The following is a 24,620-nucleotide window of genomic DNA, read 5'->3' as shown; positions in this document are numbered from 1 at the left end:
TTGATTATCACCTGCTGGGAATACAGCTTGTGAATTGTTTCCAATACTGCCTCCCTGTCGGAGGTAGACGTTGGTAAAGCAAACTTCAGGAACCTGCGAGGGGGAGACGTCTCGAATTTCCAATCTGTACCCCTGGGATACTACTTGTAGGATCCAGGGGTCCACTTGCGAGTGAGCCCACTGCGTGCTGAAACTCTTGAGACGACCCCCCACCGCACCTGTTTGTACGGCCCCAGCGTCATGCTGAGGACTTGGCAGAAGCGGTGGAAGGCTTCTGTTCCTGGGAATGGGCTGCCTGCTGCAGTCTTCTTCCCTTACCTCTATCCCTGGGCAGATATTATGGGGACGAAAGGACTGAGGCTGAAAAGACTATGTCTTTTTCTGCTGAGATGTGACTTGGGGTAAAAAAGGTGGATTTTCTAGCTGTTGCCGTGGCCACCAGGTCCGATGGACCGACCCCAAATAACTCCTCCCCTTTATACGGCAATACTTCCATGTGCCGTTTGGAATCTGCATCACCTGACCACTGTCGTGTCCAGAAACATCGTCTGGCAGATATGGACATCGCACTTACTCTTGATGCCAGAGTTTCGCATATATAGAAATGCATCTTTTAAATGCTCTATAGTCAATAAAATACTGTCCCTGTCAAGGGTATCAATATTTCCAGTCAGGGAATCCGACCAAGCCACCCCAGCGCTGCCCATCCAGGCTGAGGCGATCGCTGGTCGCAGTATAACACCAGTATGTGTGTATATACTTTTTAGGATATTTTCCAACCTCCTATCAGTTGGCTCCTTGAGGGCGTCCGTATCTGGAGACGGTAACGCCACTTGTTTTTATAAGCGTGTGAGCGCCTTATCCACCCTAAGGTGTGTTTCCCAACGCGCCATAACTTCTGGCGGGAAAAGGTATACCGCCAATAATTTTCTATCGGGGGAAACCCACGCATCATCACACACTTCATTTAATTTATCTGATTCAGGAAAAACCACATGTAGTTTTTTCACACTCCACATAATACCCTTTTTTGTGGTACTTGTAGTATCAGAAATATGTAACATCTCCTTCATTGCCCTTAACAAGTAACGTGTGGCCCTAAAGGAAAATACGTTTGTTTCTTCACCGTCGACACTGGAGTCAGTGTCTGTGTCTGTGTCGACCGACTGAGGTAAAAGGACGTTTTAACGCCCCTGACGGTGTTTTAGACGCCTGGACAGGTACTAATTGGTTTGCCGGCCGTCTCATGTCGTCAACCGACCTTGCAGCGTGTTGACATTATCACGTAATTCCTTAAATAAGCCATCCATTCCGGTGTCGACTCCCTAGAGAGTGACATCACCATTACCGGCAATTGCTCCGCCTCCTCACCAACATCGTCCTCATACATGTCGACACACAAGTACCGACACACAGCACACACACAGGGAATGCTCTGATAGAAGACAGGACCCCACTAGCCCTTTGGGGAGACAGAGGGAGAGTTTGCCAGCACACACCAAAAACGCTATATTATACAGGGACAACCTTTATATAAGTGTTTTTCCCTTATAGCATTTTAATATATATATACATATCGCCAAATAAGTGCCCCCCCCCTCTCTGTTTTAACCCTGTTTCTGTAGTGCAGTGCAGGGGAGAGCCTGGGAGCCTTCCCACCAGCCTTTCTGTGAGGGAAAATGGCGCTGTGTGCTGAGGAGAATAGGCCCCGCCCCCTTTTCGGCGGGCTTCTTCTCCCGTTTTTCTGAGACCTGGCAGGGGTTAACTACATCCATATAGCCTCCAGGGGCTATATGTGATGTATTTTTAGCCAGAATCAGGTATTATACATTGCTGCCCAGGGCGCCCCCAGCAACGCCCTGCACCCTCCGTGACCGTTGGTGTGAAGTGTGTGACAACAATGGCGCACAGCTGCAGTGCTGTGCGCTACCTTCATGAAGACTGAAAAGCCTTCTGCCGCCGGTTTCTGGACCTTCAATCTTCAGCATCTGCAAGGGGGGTCGGCGGCGCGGCTCCGGGACGAACCCCAGGGTGAGACCTGTGTTCCGACTCCCTCTGGAGCTAATGGTGTCCAGTAGCCTAAGAAGCCAATCCATCCTGCACGCAGGTGAGTTGAACTTCTCTCCCCTAAGTCCCTTGATGCAGTGAGCCTGTTGCCAGCAGGACTCACTGAAAATAAGAAACCTAAAACTTTTTCTAAGCAGCTCCTTAAGAGAGCCACCTAGATTGCACCCTGCTCGGACGGGCACAAAAACCTAACTGAGGCTTGGAGGAGGGTCATAGGGGGAGGAGCCAGTACACACCACCTGATCCTAAAGCTTTAGTTTTGTGCCCTGTCTCCTGCGGAGCCGCTAATCCCCCATGGTCCTGACGGAGTCCCCAGCATCCACTTAGGACGTCAGAGAAAATGTGACAATTAAGAGCTTTTAGGAGCGTTGCGGTTTACATGTGAGCTGGAGAAACATTGCTGTGGATCCTGAGTGGCTCCGCTAGGAAGGAGTAGCGCCCACACGCATGATCCTAAACAAGGCATTGATGTTGTTGCTACGAATGGCATCCCTGCACGCTGCGATCACCTGGACTTTGTGTTTACCAACTGCAAAGAAAGACAGGAGATAATAATAAATCAAATACATGCCTTCCTACCTAGAGGGGAGAGCTTGTACTAGAATTGCTGTAACCCATGGCATTAAGGGCAGGATGTATCAAGTCTTGGAGAGAGATGAAGTGGAGAAGTTGTCCAAAGCAAGCATCAGCTTCTGTCATTTTATAGACTGTGCTAGATACAGGACACTTATGCAATGTACACACTAAACGACTCTCGGACAATGCAATGTTTTTAGCGACAGGACTTGATGCCGGAAGCGACAAACGATGGCAGGGGGAGTGGGGGCCATGCTGCCCTCGCTAGCGATATCGGCCGTCGGATCTGCATGCACGTCCGACGGAGCAGGTCGCTGACGACACGTGGGAGCGTGCATTGTCACCGACAGTGTATACACACTGGACAATATCGTGAACAATGTGTCCAAATCAGGCACATTGTACACAATGGCCCTCATTCCGAGTTGATCGCACCAAGCAACTTTTTGCTGCTGGTGCGATCAACTAATCTCCGCCTATGGGGGAGTGTATTTTAGCATAGCAGGGCTGTGAACGCTTGTGCAGCCCTGCTATGCTAAAAAAGTTTCCTGCAAAACAAGACCAGGGTAAGAGCTACTTACCCTGTGCGACGGATCCAGCGATGAAGGTCCCGGTCCTGACGTCAGACATCCGCCTTCCAAATGCCTCGCCATGCCTGCGCTGGACTCACCATGCCTGGAAAACGGTGAGTATCCGCCCCGGAACGCCTCCCGCCTGTCCATCTTCTTGTGATCGCTGCTGCGATCACATTTGTCGCTGGCGGCGGCGTTGCCGCGCATGTGCATTTCCGACCCGTTCGCACCGCAGCAAAGAGCCGCTGCGTGCGAACGGGTCGGAATGACCCCCAATATCATTAGTGTGTACGCACCATACCGGTAGAATCGGATTGGTTGCTTTGGGTAACTTCTATACTTTAAGTGAAAAGGGCACCGGTACTGACAAACATACAACCCTCACAGATCTGGTCTATGCTGATGATATCGTCTTTATAGCGGAAAACATGCAAGGTGCCCAAAACATCCTAAATAAGTTCTGCACAAATGCAGCAAAGCTTGGCTTACAAGTAAATGCAGACAGTACATTTTTACTGGAACTACGAATGTGCAGCTAAACCTAGATGGAAACATCATTGAACAAGCGGATACCTTTAAATACCTGGGTTCAACTAACAGACAGCTGCTACAAGTGACATCACAAGTCGTATAAGTTGTGCCACAACTGCCTCTCTGAAAAGAGGTCTTGATGATCTGCCCTAAACCGATCCCATTGGCGTGCGGTTATTAGAGATTCCCTGTCACAGCACCAGTTAGCTTACCCTTCCGGCGCTAACAATTAAGTCTACGTTAAGCCCATGGCTTCATACATCTCCATCTAAATCAGAATCTACTGTAGCTGTCACTTCTTCTAGTACCATGTACAAAATGAGAACGGTCAAACTGTTTACTATGGGTTAAAGCATTTTACCTGTCACAGATTGCTTCAATATTCCTACAAATATTAACTAGACCTCGGTTGCGTCTGACTTACCTCGCAACCGCCCTGCTCTCTGGATGGCTTGATTAACACATTTCAGATTGTTCAGGAGTTCTGCGTGATTGTTACAGCGAATCTTGTAACGGTTTATAAGGTCTCTGTTGAGGTCATAGAGGTCTGCATAGCGCTTCTTCATATTCTTTCTGTGTTAAGAGAAAATACCCGTAAACCCGCAGCAAAGAGCGTAGCAAAGTCCAGTAGTAATCAGAAGAGACCAGGGGCAATATTTACAAATATTCGTGTTTTGGCCGTTTTGAAGGGTGTTTGAACTCGAATGGTATCGGGTGCATTTTACTGCAACTTTTTGAATCCTGATACGATCATTCACTAAGCTGCCGAGTTTTGCACAATCGTTTTTTCCGATGTCGATGTGATTCGGAATATCAGGCAGTGTTTTACGGGAGTGATGACTAAAACACTGCCTGAAAAAACACAAGGAATCCCGGCCGGATCTGTGAGATCCGTGCAGGGCTTCATTGTGTACCTTAAAAAGTTTATTAAAGTCTTTTAAAATCTGAAAAAAATTGCGTGGGGTCCCCCCTCCTAAGCACAACCAGCCTCGGCTCTTTGAGCCGGTCCTGGTTGAAAAAATATGGGGTAAAAAATGACAGGGGTCCCCCCATATTTAATCAACCAGCATCGGGCTCTGCGCCTGGTCCTGGTTCCAAAAATACGGGGGACAAAAAGCGTAGGGGTCCCTCGTATTTCTGAAACCAGCACCGGGCTCCACTAGCTGGGGAGATAATGCCACAGCCGGGGGACACTTTGATATCGGTCCCTGCAGCCGTGCCATTAAAACCCCAACTAGTCACCCCTGCCGGGGTACCCTGGAGGAGTGGGGACCCCTTCAATCAAGGGGTCCCCCCCCCCTCCAGCCACCCAAGGGCCAGGGGTGAAGCCCGAAGCTGTCCCCCCCATCCAAGGGCGGCGGATGGGGGGCTGATAGCCAAGTGTGAAATTGTGAATATTGTTTTTAGTAGCAGTACTACAAGTCCCAGCAAGCCTCCCCCGTAAGCTGGTACTTGGAGAACCACAAGTACCAGCATGCGGTGGAAAACCGGGCCCGCTGGTACCTGTAGTACTACTACTAAAAAAATACCCCAATAAAAACAGGACACACACACCGTGACAGTACAACTTTATTCCATACATGCATACCAACATACACACATACTTACCTATGTTCCCACGAGGCTCGGTCCTCTTCTCCCTGTAAAATCCTAGGGGTACCTGTGAAAAAACTTATACTCACAAAATCCAGAGAAGAATCCGTCCTTTGAATAATCCACGTACTTGGCAAAAAAAAAAAAAAAACCGCAAACCCGACCACGCACTGAACTTTGCGGTCAGCGGTGAGGTTACTTTCGGTCAACCGCTGACCGCAAAGTTCCCACCATTGGCTACAATGGAGCGCATAAGCGCTACATTGTATCACTGCCGTGTGCTGCCTGACAGACACTACAGAAGCACACAGCCAATCAGGAGGGTGCCACGACGTGGCGCTCCCTGATTGGCTGAAGGGACCCTCTTTGACAGGAGTCAGGGGGGGTCCTGGCAGTCCGGGAAAGGGGTCCCATGTGTAAACATGGGACCCCTTTCAGTGCGTGGTCGGGTTTACGTGGGTTTTTTTTTGCCAAGTACGTGGATTATTCAAAGGCCGGATTCTTCACTGGATTTTGTGAGTATAATTTTTTTCACAGGTACCCCTAGGATTCTACATGGAGAAGAGGACCGAGCCTCGTGGGAACATAGGTAAGTATGTGTGTATGCTGGTGTGCATGTATGGAATAAAGTTGTACTGTCACGGTGTGTGTGTCCTGTTTTTATTGGGGTATTTTTTTAGTAGTAGTACTACAGGTACCAGCGGGCCCGGTTTTCCACCGCATGCTGGTACTTGTGGTTCTCCAAGTACCAGCTTGCGGGGGAGGCTTGCTGGGACTTGTAGTACTGCTGCTAAAAACAATATTCACACTACTGTAGTACTGCTACTAAAAACAATATTCACAATTTCACACTTGGCTATCAGCCCCCCATCCGCCGCCCTCGGGCTTCACCCCTGGCCCTTGGGTGGCTGGAGGGGGGGACCCCTTGATTGAAGGGGTCCCCACTCCTCCAGGGTACCCCGGCCAGGGGTGACTAGTTGGGGTTTTAATGGCACGGCCGCAGGGACCGATATCAAAGTGTCCCCCGGCTGTGGCATTATCTCCCCAGCTAGTGGAGCCCGGTGCTGGTTTCAGAAATATGGGGACCCCTACGCTTTTTGTCCCCCGTATTTTTGGAACCAGGACCAGGCGCAGAGCCCGGTGCTGGTTGATTAAATATGGGGGACCCCTGTCATTTCCCCCCCCATATTTTTTCAACCAGGACCGGCTCAAAGAGCCCGAGGCTGGTTATGCTTAGGAGGGGGCACCCCACGCAATTTTTTTCCCCGTTTTTACACTAAACAGACCCTTTCCCATAGATAACCATGCACAGATCTCACTGATCAGTGCATGGTTATCCAAACTCGACTGGAAAAAGCAGGTCTATTTTATTGCTGCTTTTTTAACGAATCGAAAAAAAACAGACCCGCACTTGAGCACTCAGAAACTAACACCCAAATACGAATGAATAGTGAATGCCCGTATTCTATGAAATAACAGCCGCGTTTGACCGATGGTCTATTCATTCGTATTTGTGAACGCTGTTATTCAAACCATTACAAATAGTCCAAACACTGCCGAGATTGGTGCTTAGTGAATTCCCGGATTGGGACTTAGAAAAAAAAACACAAATCGGGCAAACTTGGATTTTTAGTAAATACTGGCCCTGCTCTCAGTACATGCACATATAATAAGGTGGGACATTTATTACCACACAACACTCTATTGGCAGCTTTAAAAAATATTCGGATCAAAAGCTATTTAATATTTTTGTTTATGATTTTCCAGAGAGTATACAGATGTGTCCTTATAAATCTGTGCTGCACTCACGCCAAACACTGGACAAATTAAAGCAGAAAATCACAATTGCGCACATGTGGCTACTTTTCTTAATGAAGGAAATGAAGTTCCACCAACACTTCAAAAATTTAGAACAGACAAAGATAGGAAACCTCCACACAGAATAGCGCACACAGAGAATACTTATAGTTTGTTAGAGGAGTCTCCCAATGATCTCTCATAGGATTTATATAACCTCAAATAGGAGACAGAAATACAATATAGTGTTATATCTTTATAACATTTCTTATAAATCTTTATGAGGAAACTCGTACCCTTGAATTTGTCTACCAGGTTGGTGATAGACAAAAAAAGCACATCTGAGACTCAGGATTATTTCATAGGGTTCCTCCTTTTAATGAACCTTCCTTCAGAACCTTCCAACAATAACTCCTCTGGATTTCACATGTGAAAACAAAAAATCACCGCCATAGTGTAAAACCATAACATTTATTTTCACAGACAGAAATAAAAATTAGTATCGCAGGATTACTAGAAAGACCTCAGGCGTCCCTGGAAAACAGTCCCTCATCCTTGGTGGTGATCCTTGGTTTAAAGTGCGATAAAGTCTACTCTATATGGTAGACCATTCCATCTGGTAGGAGTCCTGTGTTTGCAGTTTTAACAACTTGGCCTATTTTAAGCTGTTTTGTTTACTTGTTGTTAGTAGACCACCTATAAGGGTTGGAGGCTAATTTTTGTTTCTGTCGGTGAAAATAAATGTTATGGTTTTACACTTTGGCGGTGATTTTTTGTTTTCACATGTGAAATCCGGAGGAGTTATTGTTGGAAGGTTCTGAAGGAAGGTTCATTAAAAGGAGGAACCCTATGAAATAATCCTGAGTCTCAGATGTGCTTTTTTGTCTATCACCAACCTGGTAGACAAATTCAAGGGTACGAGTTTCCTAATAAAGATTTATAAGAAATGTTATAAAGATATAACACTATATTGTATTTCTGTCTCCTTTTTGAGGTTATATAAATCCTATGAGAGATCATTGGGAGACTCATCTAACAAACTATAAGTATTCTCTGTGTGCGCTATTCTGTGTGGAGGTTTCCTATCTTAGTCACGCCAAACAGCCCTTTTGGCACGCCAGGTTGTGTGCGAATCTTCCAGCGCCAGGCGTCTTTTTTTGGCTGAAAATGCGTCTTGTTCTCAGTGCAAAGCAAGTAGGAGGCACAAGGAGACTGTGCTGATTAACTGGATATGTGACACTTGTATATCTGTGTGTGACTTAATCTCTGAATCTGTATATGAAGTGCCACAATGTAGCAGCTACAGCTTTTTTCCAAGTTCTGTTCTGCTCTATATACAGACTCAGTCACACACAATATACAGGTGTCATATCAAATTAATCAACACAGCCTCCTCATGCGTCCTAGTCGCATTACGCTGCGAATAAGACTCTTTTTTCAGCAAAAAAGACACCCGACGTTAACAGAGTTGCACAGGACCTGGCGGCTCACTTGCTCCAGACATCTTGCGCTGCATGGCGTATTGAGGCTGGATGTATGAGGACACATCTGTACAAAAAAACCCCCCACATACTCAGCATAATGGATAGACCTATCCACAACAAGCAGCAGGTGGTCAGTCACTTACAATACCAGATTCCACCACGGCAAATGCAAATTCTAGGATGCCCAGCAACATATTAAATAAGAACAGTAGTAGGAAATGAGCAGAACATGGTATACTTGGCTCATATAATGATGAAAAACACACGTCATTGTACTTCCTGACAGTCCCATAATAGGAGCTGAAGCGCTGCCTGAGGAGCTCCACATCTGCAGCACTGCAAATCAGATCTGAGACCCATAGAGAACAGACCCAAAAGCTTTTTTCACTGTAATTATATCACCTCTGCTCCCATAGTAACCCAGGTATACATCTTGGCAGACTGCTTTTGCCACCTACCCTCATGCTCCCTCACAAAATGTGACCACTATCAAAGCTTTACATCTGAGAGGAGGGCCGAGCACACTCTTGTGTCATGGTGGTGTAGGGCACCACCCTGTGTGTCCCTCCAGCGGATGGAAAGGGGCAAGGATTATTTATGAGGGGTGTCAGGGTGGAGGCAAATGGAATGCTATTGCAGATAACGGGTTGTCTAAATTAGCATATATGTGAAACAGGAATGATTGGGATACGGTCATTAGAGCGACAGCACTAAGGTCGACAGTCATTAGGTTGACATGCATTAGGTAGTCAGTCACTAGGTCGACATGGTCATTAGGTCGACATGTACTAGGTCGACAGGTCAAAAGGCCGACATGAGGTTTTCACATTTTTTAAAATTTTTGGACTTTTTCATACTTTACGATCCATGTGGACTACAATTGGGAACGGTAACCTGTGCCATGCGCAGCGAGGCACCTTGTCCGAAGTTCGCGATCCATGCGAGGGGACACAGTGCACTAATTGGGTTCCCGGTCACTGTACGGAGAAAACGACACCAAAAAAAGTAAAAAAAACCTCATGTCGACCTTTTGACCTAATGACCACGTCGACCTAGCGACGCTGCCGGCCAATAGTGGTCGACCTAATGACTGTCAACCTAAGTTGTGTCGACCCAACGACCCATACCCGAATGATTACTATTGTTACTCTGCTAAGTTTGCTATATTATTCTTTATCTGGTATATGCCGCTTATTGCTATAGATAGACATAGATTGCAGGAAAGGTAGATGAAGTTGTAGTAGAACAACAGGAAGCATCTGATGTACTACTACGGCTAATACATCATAAACAGAGACTTACATGTCCCTCATGAGGCGAGCATCTTCGGCCTGCACTAGCATGCTGCGGATCAGGTTAGACTGATCAGCCATGTCTGCAGTTAGCTTTTGATGCACTGAGTGGGAGTCATCTACCTGTCCAGGACACAAGATAGCACACAAAGCTGTATCACACAGAGTTTTCCTTACATTATATTTTCACATTTGGAGAACAGGACCATTTAGGAAATGCCCCCAATCCACACACATAAGGAACCACACCAATATACTCATGCTATTCCTCTGTACTGCCCTGCACATATCAGTACTATGGGGTGATATGATGTATAGGGGAAAACCTATGTATGTTAGCATCATGCCTCCTGTATCTAAAAAGGTTCAAGAAATAGCTGCATATATACATTTTATGGGGAATTTTATAATGGGATGTAAGTAAAAGGCAAAGGAAAATACAGAAAAGAGCAGCATGGATAGTGTAATGGTTAGAATTACTGCCTCGCAGTACTGAGGTCTTGGGTTCAATTCCCACCATGGCCCTAACTGTGTGGAGTTTGTATATTCTCCCCATGCTTGCATGAGTTTCCGCCGGGTGCTCCGGTTTCCTCCCACACTCCAAAAATATACTTGTAGGGGTAAGTTAATTGGTTATTAAAAAAAATAAGAATTTACTTACCGATAATTCTATTTCTCATAGTCCGTAGTGGATGCTGGGGACTCCGTAAGGACCATGGGGAATAGCGGCTCCGCAGGAGACTGGGCACATCTAAAGAAAGCTTTAGGACTATCTGGTGTGCACTGGCTCCTCCCCCTATGACCCTCCTCCAAGCCTCAGTTAGGATACTGTGCCCGGACGAGCGTACACAATAAGGAAGGATTTTGAATCCCGGGTAAGACTCATACCAGCCACACCAATCACACCGTATAACCTGTGATCTGAACCCAGTTAACAGCATGATAACAGAGGAGCCTCTGAAAGATGGCTCACAACAATAATAACCCGATTTTTGTAACAATAACTATGTACAAGTATTGCAGACAATCCGCACTTGGGATGGGCGCCCAGCATCCACTACGGACTATGAGAAATAGAATTATCGGTAAGTAAATTCTTATTTTCTCTAACGTCCTAAGTGGATGCTGGGGACTCCGTAAGGACCATGGGGATTATACCAAAGCTCCCAAACGGGCGGGAGAGTGCGGATGACTCTGCAGCACCAAATGAGAGAACTCCAGGTCCTCCTCAGCCAGGATATCAATTTTGTAGAATTTTACAAACGTATTTGCTCCTGACCAAGTAGCTGCTCGGCAAAGTTGTAAAGCCGAGACTCCTCGGGCAGCCGCCCAAGATGAGCCCACCTTCCTTGTGGAGTGGGCATTTACAGATTTTTGGCTGTGGCAGGCCTGCCACAGAATGTGCAAGCTGAATTGTACTACAAATCCAACGAGCAGTAGTCTGCTTAGAAGCAGGAGCACCCAGCTTGTTGGGTGCACACAGGATAAACAGCGAGTCAGATTTCCTGACTCCAGCCGTCCTGGAAACATATATTTTCAGGGCACTGACAACGTCTAGCAACTTGGAGGCCTCCAAGTCCCTAGTAGCCGCAGGCACCACCAATAGGTTGGTTCAGGTGAGACGCTGAAACCACCTTGGGGAGAAACTGAGGACGAGTCCTCAATTCCGCCCTGTCCGAATGGAAAATCAGATAAGGGCTTTTTCAGGATAAAGCCGCCAATTCTGACACGCGCCTGGCCCAGGCCAGGGCCAACAGCATGACCACTTTCCATGTGAGATATTTTAACTCCACAGATTTAAGTGGTTCAAACCAATGTGACTTTTGGAACCCAAAACTACATTGAGATCCCAAAGTGCCACTGGAGGCACAAAAGGAGGCTGTATATGCAGTACCCCTTTTACAAACGTCTGAACTTCAGGGACTGAAGCTAGTTCTTTTTGGAAGAAAATTGACAGGGCCGAAATTTGAACCTTAATGGACCCCAATTTCAGGCCCATAGACACTCCTGTTTGCAGGAAATGTAGGAATCGACCCAGTTGAATTTCCTCCGTCGGGCCTTACTGGCCTCGCACCACGCAACATATTTTCGCCAATTGCGGTGATAATGTTTTTGCGGTTACATCCTTCCTGGCTTTGATCAGGATAGGGATGACTTCATCCGGAATGCCTTTTTTCCTTCAGGATCCGGCGTTCAACCGCCATGCCGTCAATCGCAGCCGCGGTAAGTCTTGGAACAGACAGGGTCCTTGCTGGAGCAGGTCCCTTCTTAGAGGTAGAGGCCACGGATCCTCCGTGAGCATCTCTTGAAGTTCCGGTTACCAAGTCCTTCTTGGCCAATCCGGAACCACGAATATAGTGCTTACTCCTCTCCATTTTATCAATCTCAGTACCTTGGGTATGAGAGGCAGAGGAGGGAACACATACCCTGACTGGTACACCCACGGTGTTACCAGAGCGTCTACAGCTTATTGCCTGAGGGTCCCTGGACCTGGCGCAATACCTGTCGAGTTTTTAATCATGTGGAAGACTTCTGGGTGAAGTCCCCACTCTCCCGGGTGGAGGTCGTGCTGAGGAAGTCTGCTTCCTAGTTGTCCACTCCCGGAATGAATACTGCTGACAGTGCTATCACATGATTTTCCGCCCAGCGAAGAATCCTTGCAGCTTCTGCCATTGCCCTCCTGCTTCTTGTGCCACCCTGTCTGTTTACGTGGGTGACTGCCGTGATGTTGTCCGACTGGATCAACACCGGCTGACCTTGAAGCAGAGGTCTTGCTAAGCTTAGAGCATTGTAAATGTCCCTTAGCTTCAGGATATTTATGTGAAGTGATGTCTCCAGGCTTGACCATAAGCCCTGGATATTCCTTCCCTGTGTGACTGCTCCCCAGCCTCGCAGGCTGGCATCAGTGGTCACCAGGACCCAGTCCTGAATGCCTAATCTGCGGCCCTCTAGAAGATGAGCACTCTGCAACCACCACAGGAGGGACACCCTTGTCCTTGGTGACAGGGTTATCCGCTGATGCATCTGAAGATGCGATCCGGACCATTTGTCCAGCAGGTCCCACTGGAAAGTTCTTGCGTGGAATCTGCCGAATGGGATTGCTTCGTAGGAAGCCACCATTTTACCCAGAACCCTTGTGCATTGATGCACTGAGACTTGGCTCGGTTTTAGGAGGTTCCTGACTAGCTCGGATAACTCCCTGGCTTTCTCCTCCGGGAGAAACACCTTTTTCTGGACTGTGTCCAGGATCATCCCTAGGAACAGAAGACACGTCGTCGGAACCAGGTGCGATTTTGGAATATTGAGAATCCAATCGTGCTGCCGCAACACTACCTGAGATAGTGCTACACCGACCTCCAACTGTTCCCTGGATCTTACCCTTATCAGGGAATTGTCCAAGGAAGGGATAACTAAAATTCACTTCCTTCGAAGGAATATCATCATTTCGGCCATTACCTTGGTAAAGACCCGGGGTGCCGTGTACCATCCATACGGCAGCGTCTGAACTGATAGTGACAGTTCTGTACCATAAACCTGAGGTACCCTTGGTGAGAAGGGTAAATTTTGACATGAAGGTAAGCATCCTTGATGTCCCGAGACATCATGTAGTCCCCTTCTTCCAGGTTCGCAATCACTGCTCTGAGTGACTCAATCTTGAATTTGAACCTCTGTACGTAAGTGTTCAAAGATTTTAGATTTAGAATCGGTCTCACCGAGCCGTCCGGCTTCGGTACCACAACAGTGTGGAATAATACCCCGTTCCCTGTTGCAGGAGGGGTATCTTGATTATCACCTGCTGGGAATACAGCTTGTGAATGGCTTCCAAAACTGTCTCCCTGTCAGAAGGAGACATCGGTAAAGCCGACTTTAGGAAACGGCGAGGGGGAGACGTCTCGATTTCTAATTTGTACCCCTGAGATATCACCTGAAGGATCCAGGGGTCTACTTGCGAGTGAGCCCACTGCGCGCTGAAATTCATTGAGACGGGCCCCCCACCGTGCCTGATTCTGCTTGTAAAGCCCCAGCGCATACTGAGGGCTTGGCAGAGGCGGGAGAGGGTTTCTATTCCTGGGAACTGGCTGATTTCTGCAGCCTTTTTCCTCTCCCTCTGTCACGGGGCAGAAATGAGGAACCTTTTGCCCGCTTGTCCACGAAAAGACTGCGCCTGATAATACGGCGTCTTCTCATGTTGAGAGGCGACCTGGGGTACAAACGTGGAATTCCCAGCTGTTGCCGTGGCCACCAGGTCTGAAAGACCGACCCCAAATAACTCCTCCCTTAATAAAGCAATACTTCCAAATGCCGTTTGGAATACGCATCACCTGACCACTGACGTGTCCATAACCCTCTACTGGTAGAAATGGACAACGCGCTTAGACTTGATGCCAGTCGGCAAATATTCCGCTGTGCATCACGCATATATAAAAATGCATCTTTTAAATGCTCTATAGGCAAAAATATACTGTCCCTATCTAGGGTATCAATATTTTCAGTCAGGGAATCCGACCACGCCAACCCAGCACTGCACATACAGGCTGAGGCGATTGCTGGTCGCAGTATAACACCAGTATGTGTGTAAATACCTTTTAGGATACCCTCCTGCTTTCTATCAGCAGGATCCTTAAGGGCGGCCATCTCAGGCGAAGGTAGAGCCCTTACAAGCGTGTGAGCGCTTTATCCCCCCTAGGGGGTGTTTCCCAACGCACCCTAACCTCTGGCGGGAAAGGATATAATGCCAATAACATTTTAGAAATTATCCGTTGTTATCGGGGGAAACCCACGCATCATCACACACCTCATTTAATTTCTCAGATTCAGGAAAACTACAGGTAGTTTTTCCTCACCGAACATAATACCCCTTTTTTGGTGGTACTCGTATTATCAGAAATGTGTAAAACATTTTTCATTGCCTCAATCATGTAACGTGTGGCCCTACTGGAAGTCACATTCGTCTCTTCACCGTCGACACTGGAGTCAGTATCCGTGTCGGCGTCTATATCTGCCATCTGAGGTAACGGGCGCTTTAGAGCCCCTGACGGCCTATGAGACGTCTGGACAGGCACAAGCTGAGTAGCCGGCTGTCTCATGTCAACCACTGTCTTTTATACAGAGCTGACACTGTCACGTAATTCCTTCCAACAGTTCATCCACTCAGGTGTCGACCCCCTAGGGGGTGACATCACTATTACAGGCAATCTGCTCCGTCTTCACATCATTTTTCTCCTCATACATGTCGACACAAAAGTACCGACATACAGCACACACACACAGGGAATGCTCTGATAGAGGACAGGACCCCACTAGCCCTTTGGGGAGACAGAGGGAGAGTTTGCCAGCACACACCAGAGCGCTATATATATACAGGGATAACCTTATATAAGTGTTTTTCCCCTTATAGCTGCTGTATAGTTAATACTGCGCCTAATTAGTGCCCCCCTCTCTTTTTTTAACCCTTTCTGTAGTGTAGTGACTGCAGGGGAGAGACAGGGAGCTTCCCTCCAACGGAGCTGTGAGGGAAAATGGCGCCAGTGTGCTGAGGAGATAGGCTCCGCCCCTTTTTCGCGGACTTTTCTCCTGCTTTTTTATGGATTCTGGCAGGGGTTAAATGCATCCATATAGCCCAGGAGCTATATGTGATGCATTTTTTTTGCCATCCAAGGTGTTTTTATTGCGTCTCAGGGCGCCCCCCCCAGCGCCCTGCACCCTCAGTGACCGAAGTGTGAAGTGTGCTGAGAGCAATGGCGCACAGCTGCAGTGCTGTGCGCTACCTTGTTGAAGACAGGACGTCTTCTGCCGCCGATTTTCCGGACCTCTTCTGCCTTCTGGCTCTGTAAGGGGGCCGGCGGCGCGGCTCTGGGACCCATCCAAGCTGGGCCTGTGATCGTCCCTCTGGAGCTAATGTCCAGTAGCCTAAGAAGCCCAATCCACTCTGCACGCAGGTGAGTTCACTTCTTCTCCCCTTAGTCCCTCGATGCAGTGAGCCTGTTGCCAGCAGGTCTCACTGAAAATAAAAAACCTAATCTAAAACTTTCACTAAGAAGCTCAGGAGAGCCCCTAGTGTGCACCCTTCTCGTTCGGGCACAGAGATCTAACTGAGGCTTGGAGGAGGGTCATAGGGGGAGGAGCCAGTGCACACCAGATAGTCCTAAAGCTTTCTTTAGATGTGCCCAGTCTCCTGCGGAGCCGCTATTCCCCATGGTCCTTACGGAGTCCCCAGCATCCACTTAGGACGTTAGAGAAAAAATAAAAAGTATAAATGTTTCACGTATCTATATGTATGTAAGACACCAGAAAAGATAAAGGACTGTCTCAGCCATAAATTATTTATTATTAGTACCAGTTATGTATATAGTTCACCCATATTCCGCTGCGCTTTACAGAGAATATTTGGCCACTCCCATCAGTCCCTGCCCCAGTGCAGTTTACAATCTATATTCCCTGCCACATGTACAGTAGGGATCTTTTTTTTTTTTTTTTTGGCAATAACAATATTCATTCTACGTTCAGTTCTAGGCGTTTGGCGTTTCAGTTGACAGTCAAATAAGCCCATTGAATCTGTTGTGGGTAATTGTGCCATAGAAGGATACCAATTTTATACTACATCGCAGTATGTAGGTCACAATGTACAGGTATGGTGGGAACATCTCTTTAGTACACAGTAGTAAGGTAGAACCTCTAACTCACCTGCACTAGCACCTTCCGGAGCTGTTCAAAGTATTTAGGGAAATCAGCTTCTACAGGCAGGTCTTCCATAGCCAGAAACATGGCCAATGACTGAATAATATCCCCAGCTAGATCCATGTCGTCTGTGCGTATTGTAATCTGCATAGATAAGGACATATGTTAAACAATAGACAAACCTCATACAGGTAATAATAAGGTGCAATGATGGGAGGAAGCCTCTACCTCTCCATTCGGTTTCATGTTAATGAGAAGGGTTCCCGCATCACGAAGAGAAGTAAAACAAATTTGAAATGGAGCACTCTGAACCTCGGTGTCTTCCGGCAACAGGAAATTCTGGTTCAGCCAAAGGACAACCTTCCACAAGAAAGGGCAAAACAACAAATAAAGTGTTAAGAAATAGATAAAACCTATAACCAGCTTCTACAAAACAGTGCTCATATTCCCAGCACACCTACCTACCTACCTACCTACCAACAGCTCAACAATAAAGCTTAATTCATGCACCATGGATGTCCAACAATAAAAAAATAATTGGTTTGGCCCTGGACCACCAACCCATGGCACCGCTGCAAGTGCCCCACGGTATCCACTTTGGGAACCATCTGTAATCGTCACATGGTCAGATTCAGACCATTAATTCAGTTGGTCCCAGTGATGTCGTTGGGGTCTAGTGAACAATTATCCTGAAGCCTCAAGAATAGCTGTTTTGCCCACACAATGGCTGCCTCCAAATTGCACTTCATAGCACTGCACTCACCCTCTGAACGCGGTCACTGATGGTGAAGGTCACACGGCTGGAAGGCTCTGGTACAGAGGTAGCATTGGTAAGAACATACATGGAGAAGCGAGGAAGCTGCCTTGTCAGTTCAAAAACATGGAACTGTACGCTAGCAAAAAAGCAAAACAAAAATAACATTATCTCTTATTTAACTGGGTATCTTAGAGGATCATGAAAGCAAGCACTTACTGTAAATAAAGTATATGGAATCACTGCATTATGAGTACAGTCTGTTTGATACATGTCAAGTGATAAAACTCCTGCTCTCTCAGCACCCTATTGTACACCTCCTGCACTATTTTCCCATCCTCTCCCTGGGCCATATATACATTGAAAAGCTGCAGGTGAGTGACAGGAGACATTAAATATGTTTTTAATACACAATATAAAAGTATTTGCTGCAACAGCCGGTGACATCAGTCAGTGAGCAGCTCTGACTGCTGTAATATCACAAGATAGTACTGCTGGGTACAAGCTGTAATGCCTCCTAGCAATGCAGTGTAGTGCCACCTGCTGGTACACTGTGCTATGAGGGCTACAGGCTGGAACACTGTACTATGGAGTCTATAGGCCGGTGCGGGTATGGGTCATAGGGTCGACATGCATCAGGTCGACCACTATTGGTCGACAGTGACTAGGTCGACAGCTGAAATAGGTCGACAGAAAAGGGTCGACATGAGCGGGGTTTTTACATTTTTTTGTGTCATTTTCATCGTAAAGTGACGGGAAACACCAATTAGTGCACCGTGTCTCCTCACATGGCTCGCTTCGCTCGCCATGCTTCGGGCAAAGTGTCAGGTTACTATTCCCAATCGTAGTTCACGTGGATCATAAAGTATGAAAAAGTTCAAAAAATTAAGAATGTTTTTTTTTTTAAATGCATGTCGCCTTTTTCCATGTTGACCTAGTACACGTCGACCTAGTGACCATGTCGACCTAATGTGTGTCGACCAATAGTGGTCAACCTAAGTGTGGTGGACCTAATGACCGTATCCCGGCTGGTGCAATGTGTAATTAGGGACTACAGGCTGGAACACAGTGCTATTGATGTTACAGGCTAGTGCAGATTGTCACTGAGGTACACAGCAGCCAGGTCTAGTGCGCTACGAAGGCCAAGGGCTTGTGCAGCACATGACTGAGCACCACTGGCTAATGAGTGTGATATTTAGTATTACAGCTGGTGCAATGTGCTATTAGAGTTATAGGCAGGAAAACTGTGACATGGGGTCCAAAGGCTAGTGGTGTAGTAATATCAGGGAGCACAGGTTGGTGCACTATACTAATGATGGGGAATGCTGCTGTATGTACTGTTGAGGGGCTAATACCATATCCAGTGCCGTTTGCTAGAAGGTGTCACGGATGAACTGGTGCACTGTCCTGAAAAGGTCCATAGGCCTGTGCAGTGTGCTATTGGGAGCTGCAGGCTGATGCATGTGGTAATGGGGCTAAAGAAACATGCAAAACCCATAAAACATGAAGAGTAAAATTCAGGTTACTTTACATTTGTACAGTAATATCCACATGTAGTCTTACACAATGACTTCAGCAACTAAGAGCATCAGTTTCAAAAGAATAAAACACATGTATAAGTTCTGTCGACATTTAGCTCAATAAAACATGGTATGGCGCACTAAATTAATGTAAATGCATCATAAATACATACCACCACAGGAAATAATTAATCAGTATTCCCAGGAGTAGACACTATCCAAATGAAGTAACAAGAGTTAATCTGTTGGGACTGTATATTGGGGGAGATTCAAATGTTTGAAAAGTCAGTTGGGAGTCTGTTTTTTCTATCTAATACACAGGAAAAAACAGACACCCAACCGACTTTTCAAACATTTGAATCTCCTACATTGAGTTGTAGTTCTTAATAACATATGTTTGACATCCATGACCTAAAGTATCATTTGTCATACCCATATGTGAAAGCTCATTTTCTAATCATTTCCATGGGCACGTTACTGCTAATCGGGTGCACCTTGGCAAATTTCCACAATAGTGACTCCCCAGAACTTAATGCACTTCAATCCCAAATGTAACATAGGCAATAGTAACATGGACAATTCTGATTGCAACATCAGGCAACTGGTTTACACTGCCCAGTGACAAATGGTTCAGGCCTGTTGTAAAACTATCACAAACATTATCTCATGAGTCTGCAGTACAAGGAGAACAGTGACATATAGTAATCTCACCTGCTTTTGTAACCCACAAACGCCTTAATATGAAGATCCACAGGGACATCTTTAGGGGGGCAGATGGGAACTCGAATCCGACCAGTGAGGTGTTGAACACTGGGGTGTACAACATGGCTCTCACCTTCAAATATTCCCTCAGCGAAGATGAGCACTGCACGGATAATAGTATCTAGGGATATAAAACCATTGGCATCAAAATAGATAAGAACCTAATATACAGTATGCACAGTTCCGTTGTATGTAACATCACAGTTCAACTGTAGCCAACATGTATACGAGGGGTGTGCAATAAGTTTCTGGATGTGCAGTGCATAGGTAGACACAATCTGACTGTCTGGTTTTGAACTGTAATCTCCTACTAAAGTTCTTGTGAGATGTCCAGGCACAGAACCGTATATACGCAGCACTGCAGAGTGATCTGCTAGCTGCTTTTGGGAAGGAAGCACTATCCCAAACCACTGTGTCTGAGTGATTTGCAGAATTTTAGTGCAGGAGACGGTCCCCAGAAGATGAGGAGAACTTGTGTACACCATCACCGAGGACAACATTGATGCTGTGTGGTCCATAGTTGAGTGAATGTCAGGGTGACCGTGACCTAGTTAGAGTAGGCGATAGGCCTCACATCGGGATCCATTTGCTTTATACTACATGAAAAGCTTGGCCTGAGTAAGGTGTCTGCACACTGGTTACCCCATCAGCTGACTCGAGAGAAGGAGGACGCTCGGGTGAGTTGGTGCTGCAACATGCTGGCCAGGTTTGATGGAGGTCGCACAAACTCTGTCTAGGAGATCATCAGTGGCGTTGAATCCTGGATCTACAGTTTCAACCCAAGACCAAACAACAGTCGGCCCAGTGGGCCCCAGATTGGGGTGTGCCGCCAAGAAGTTCCAACATGAGCACAGCATGGCCAAGCAGACGTTGGCTGTTTTAGTGTCCAAGATTTGTCATGTAGCTACCATACTACTCGTGCAGCAGCGCACAGTCACTGGGGACTAGTACACCAATCAATGCCTGCCGCAAGTGCTGAAATTTCCAGACACCAGACATGCAGTGCCTTTCTGCATCACAACAATGCATCTGCCCACAAGTCCAGGAAAGTGGTGGATTTTCTGGCCCATGAATGCATCCAGGAGCTTGGTCATCCACCGTACAGTCCAGACCTGGCACCCCTGCAACTTCTTTGTATGCCCACAAATCAAGCACAAGATGCGTGGGATTTGTTTGGAGGCACGGGAAGCTGCAGTGGAGACCTCCATCCAGCATGTAGGAGACATACCAGCTTCAGACTGTTCTAGCTTCTTCACCAAGTCATTTGAACGCATGCAACTTTGCACAGACTCTTCTGGCGAATACTTTGAAAAAATGTAATGTTCACTTTGTTTGTAAATATAATGCTTTTTGTACATCCAGAATTGCACACCCCTCGTATAACACAGTCAGTTGGTGGTGCAGTGTTTGCATCCAGTTGTGCATAACCCAAAATTTTAGCAATTGAATTTAAGATTCCCGAGATGTTCTTCAGATCTAGTTAGTTGCCAAGGGAAACACTCAGTTGTGGTATATGGTAGCCCCTTGTCTTTCATTCTCTACAATTATAACTAATCATACCTAGACTTCATGTCGTTATTCCTCACCATTTGATGTTGAAATGCTCAGTTCCACATGTGCAGACTGAATGTCTGAGCCCAGGGTGACAGACAAAGCTGTCTGCAGCTGGGTGTTAGCTGGAATCACTCCCATCTGCCCATCAGGCTCGCTCACTTGGGCCTCTGCCTGCTGCAGGAAGACAAAGAACCATCACTGTGGAGTCATCAAATGTATAACATCTGAAAGACAACACAACCTATTTACAAGGAAAACTGACATTTGCTACCTATCTATACATTTTTTATGTAGACAGAGCAAAAACAACCGGCAGCCAATCACATCCTCAGGATGTTCACAGCAGCACAAAGTATTTCAGTATAGGAGGGTTCTGGAAAATGGGAAGCAAGGCTGCATGCGACAGGAGTTGTGTCATGATGCTGGGATTATAATGGATGAAGGAAAGAAACCAGACAATCACTAGGAGCAGAGTCAAATTGAGGATCGTGTGGTACTGATATGGGAGAACTGGCGTCAAACTCCCCTGTATGATATTAAGTTCATCTGTTCTATTTAACTGTTTTAAAATGATTGTGTACTGCCACAGCCTAAAATTGAAACACTGCCCCTAGTGGCCACTAAGTAATAGCATTTACACAAAGTTGATATCTGATATAGACTCAGCAAGAGTCATACAAAACAAGCATTGGTTTACTCTGAATAGTGTGTCAATGTACTGTGCTCAGAGGAGAGAACAGAGAAAGATAGCAGATATCAGTGTGTATTTGGTGATGTACAGTGTTACAGGCCAATACCGCACACCTTTACATTTTCCTGGTAATTCTTCAGCTCTAGCAACAAGTTCTGCTTCTTCTGACTGAGCTCTCGGACAAGCTCCTGCTCCACACTGGTGTCCATGAGACTCCCTGCAGTTTCCTGATTAGAAGGAAGATAGCCTCTGACTGCAGCAAAAGAAGATGAGCAGATATTTATTCCAACAGCACCACTGTAACGTGACCTTTCCAGCATAACTGCTGCGCTGTACCAGCCTCTGGAACTACACATGCCAGCATGCCCTGCCATCATTTTAGCAGGTCCTAACAGCAAAACTCTGGCAGGGCATGCTGGAATGTGCAGTTTCACAGCTGCTGGAGTTCCGCAGGTTCCCTGCCCCTACACCACCCTACAGGGTATAGCAACCATTTAGTAAGGCAATAAAAATTAAATGCAACCCCTCTACACGGTGTCTGCTTAGAGATTATAGCACCTGATATCATAAAGGTGTATACAAAAAGTTAATAAATAGTCTCTGCACTTTTAAACCGACAATGACCACACAGCCTATTTATTTCCTGCTATATAGCTTTTGTATAGGTTCACAGTCTGATGCACAGTAGTGAATCCTGTAACCGTACAGCCTCCGAGTGCTATATACTGATAGCGGAAATGCCAACTAAATCACCCCACGCTGCACTTGTAAGAGTAATATTGATTAAAATGCTTTTGCTGTATTAATGTTTCACTATATTCTAAAGACTGTATATATGTCCCTTTACATATATTACAAGGTCATCGTTGCTTGTATTGTATGTGTGAGACAACAGGTGGTTTCCTTTAAAATACTTTACAAGATAAGAATGTGAAGCCAGGAGACAGAGAATGACAGAAATAGAGATCTTCAGCAATCGCCTCATTCTCTGACAAGACAGACTCCAGGAATAGTTTGGGACTGTGTCTTCTGAATATTACCTTCTATGTCACTGAAACTTGTAATATATATATGATTAGCTAACTTTATTCTTCACTGTGATTGGAGGGCATGAAAAAGCCCAGTTCTCTTTTGGTATAAATAAAGGCTCTCCCTGTCACAGGACAGAGCAGTGTTATACTGGCATTGTGTCTAGTGTGACTTCTTGCTCTCCGGCCGGCTGTATCCAGTACTTTGAATCTCCAAGACAGAAGGGTTACTAAGGCGTTGATAGTTGAGGTGTAAGCTTATTACCCTAACATTTCCTGGGGGCTCGTCCGGGATTCCCCTACATTCCTGCCGTCACTGACCAGACCAACCGCTGATGCCCAGGAACCAGCTGAAATAAATCTGTACAGTGGGGTAAGCAAAGACAAGTGCTTTGGCACCTTCTTACTCTCTTTCAGCTCTTCCTGAGGTATGGTGGGGCTCAGTGGGGACGGGTTAGCGGGATCCAAGAATCCAGTAACCTTCTGTCTTTAAAGTATAAGTTGTCTCGTTATTAGTGTATGACTGCATGATATGAGTGTGTTGTATGAGTGGTACATGAGATGTATATAAAAGGCTGGCGAAATTGATCAGAGGACCAAAGACTACCCCTTCCTGAATGCAACCTAAAGGCTTGTCCTGTCTTCTTGGGAATAGGTGCCCCTGGGTCCAAAGATCTTTTCTGCATATAGACCTTGGCTCTCATGAGAAAGAAGTGATACGTGGACATTCTTATGTAAGGTGTCCGGATACGTACCCGCGATTCCAGGTCAGGGTCCTTCACGTTTCCTCTAGGTGACCCTACGGGGCTCCTAAGGCTGGAGGGTGTCTTGTATGACATTTGTGTTATATGTCTAGATTGCCAGACTTATGTTAAAACTGCATTTGTTTTTTGCTTAAATGTTCAGTCTTTGCAGCATCAAAAATTGTAGGAATTGCAGATAGGTCTGTTGGTTGTATTTGGGTGAAAAACAGGGTGATGGGGGAAACCGTGGTCATTGTAGGAACACATCTCAGTAGAAAATATCTGTCACAAGTTGTAGGATAAGATTGGTGTAAGGTGATCACATACTATCCAGTAAGTTTTATTTCTGTATAAATACATAGTATGTGTCCTATGGTCCAGCTCTATATACCTGTTGCATCAGATATACATACATATATAGGAAACATTATTTTTTTAAGAGGATACCCTGAAGTTCAGAGTATCAGAAATAGTAGACGCACAGACTCTTTGAACATGAATGACTTATATGAGTGAATTCAGTAGAGAACTTATAAGGATGCACTATTGAAAGGTTTTCTCACTATATTAATGACGGAAGCTGTCAAATACCTTATAATAAAACCATCAGACATATTATGAGATCTACTGGGGTATTATATACTGAAGTTATGGGAATTCATTAAAATTCATAAGTAACTTAGTGAACTTATGAAAATGTAACTGGAGGGAGTATTCAGTGATTCTGATAAATAGTCATATTTGTATCAATCTGTAACAACTTCAGCTATTACTGAACAGATGGAATAATTACACTTATATTAATTTGTGACAACTGTAAACACTATTGAATAGCTGGTAGTTTAAGAAGTCTATAAAGATATATCTGTCATAGGTAGCAGGCTCTCACTTAGAGATAACATGAATGTGATCTATATAGTATGAACAATCTATATGTATGTATGTATGAGCTCAGTATAATGGAGGTAAATAATCACC

General features: G+C 46.0%; 1 protein-coding gene across 4 annotated transcripts in view; it reads right to left on the bottom strand.

Moving 5' to 3' along the window:
• Positions 1-2,337: 2,337 nt before the first annotated feature.
• BBS2 (Bardet-Biedl syndrome 2) overlaps positions 2,338-24,620 on the bottom strand; it is a 240,030-nt gene continuing 217,747 nt past the window's right edge. For 3 of the 4 annotated variants that reach the window (XM_063945436.1, XM_063945435.1, XM_063945437.1), the window contains exons 10-18: positions 21,985-22,124; positions 21,213-21,354; positions 19,576-19,747; positions 17,354-17,483; positions 16,819-16,950; positions 16,597-16,734; positions 9,923-10,035; positions 4,171-4,319; positions 2,338-2,596 (exon numbers count right to left, since the gene is read on the bottom strand). In XM_063945436.1, coding sequence (XP_063801506.1) covers positions 2,490-2,596; positions 4,171-4,319; positions 9,923-10,035; positions 16,597-16,734; positions 16,819-16,950; positions 17,354-17,483; positions 19,576-19,747; positions 21,213-21,354; positions 21,985-22,124 — 1,223 coding nt within the window. In that variant the 3' untranslated portion in view covers positions 2,338-2,489. Of the gene's footprint in view, positions 2,597-4,170; positions 4,320-9,922; positions 10,036-16,596; positions 16,735-16,818; positions 16,951-17,353; positions 17,484-19,575; positions 19,748-21,212; positions 21,355-21,984; positions 22,125-24,620 lie in introns of those variants that run through there. The other variant, XM_063945438.1, reaches the window with a different exon arrangement.

This window comes from Pseudophryne corroboree, chromosome 11, assembly GCF_028390025.1.
Source record: "Pseudophryne corroboree isolate aPseCor3 chromosome 11, aPseCor3.hap2, whole genome shotgun sequence".
In the NCBI taxonomy this organism is placed as follows: domain Eukaryota; kingdom Metazoa; phylum Chordata; class Amphibia; order Anura; family Myobatrachidae; genus Pseudophryne; species Pseudophryne corroboree.
The sequence above is the reverse complement of the archived record's forward strand: the minus strand, read 5'-3'. Positions and strand labels throughout refer to the sequence as shown.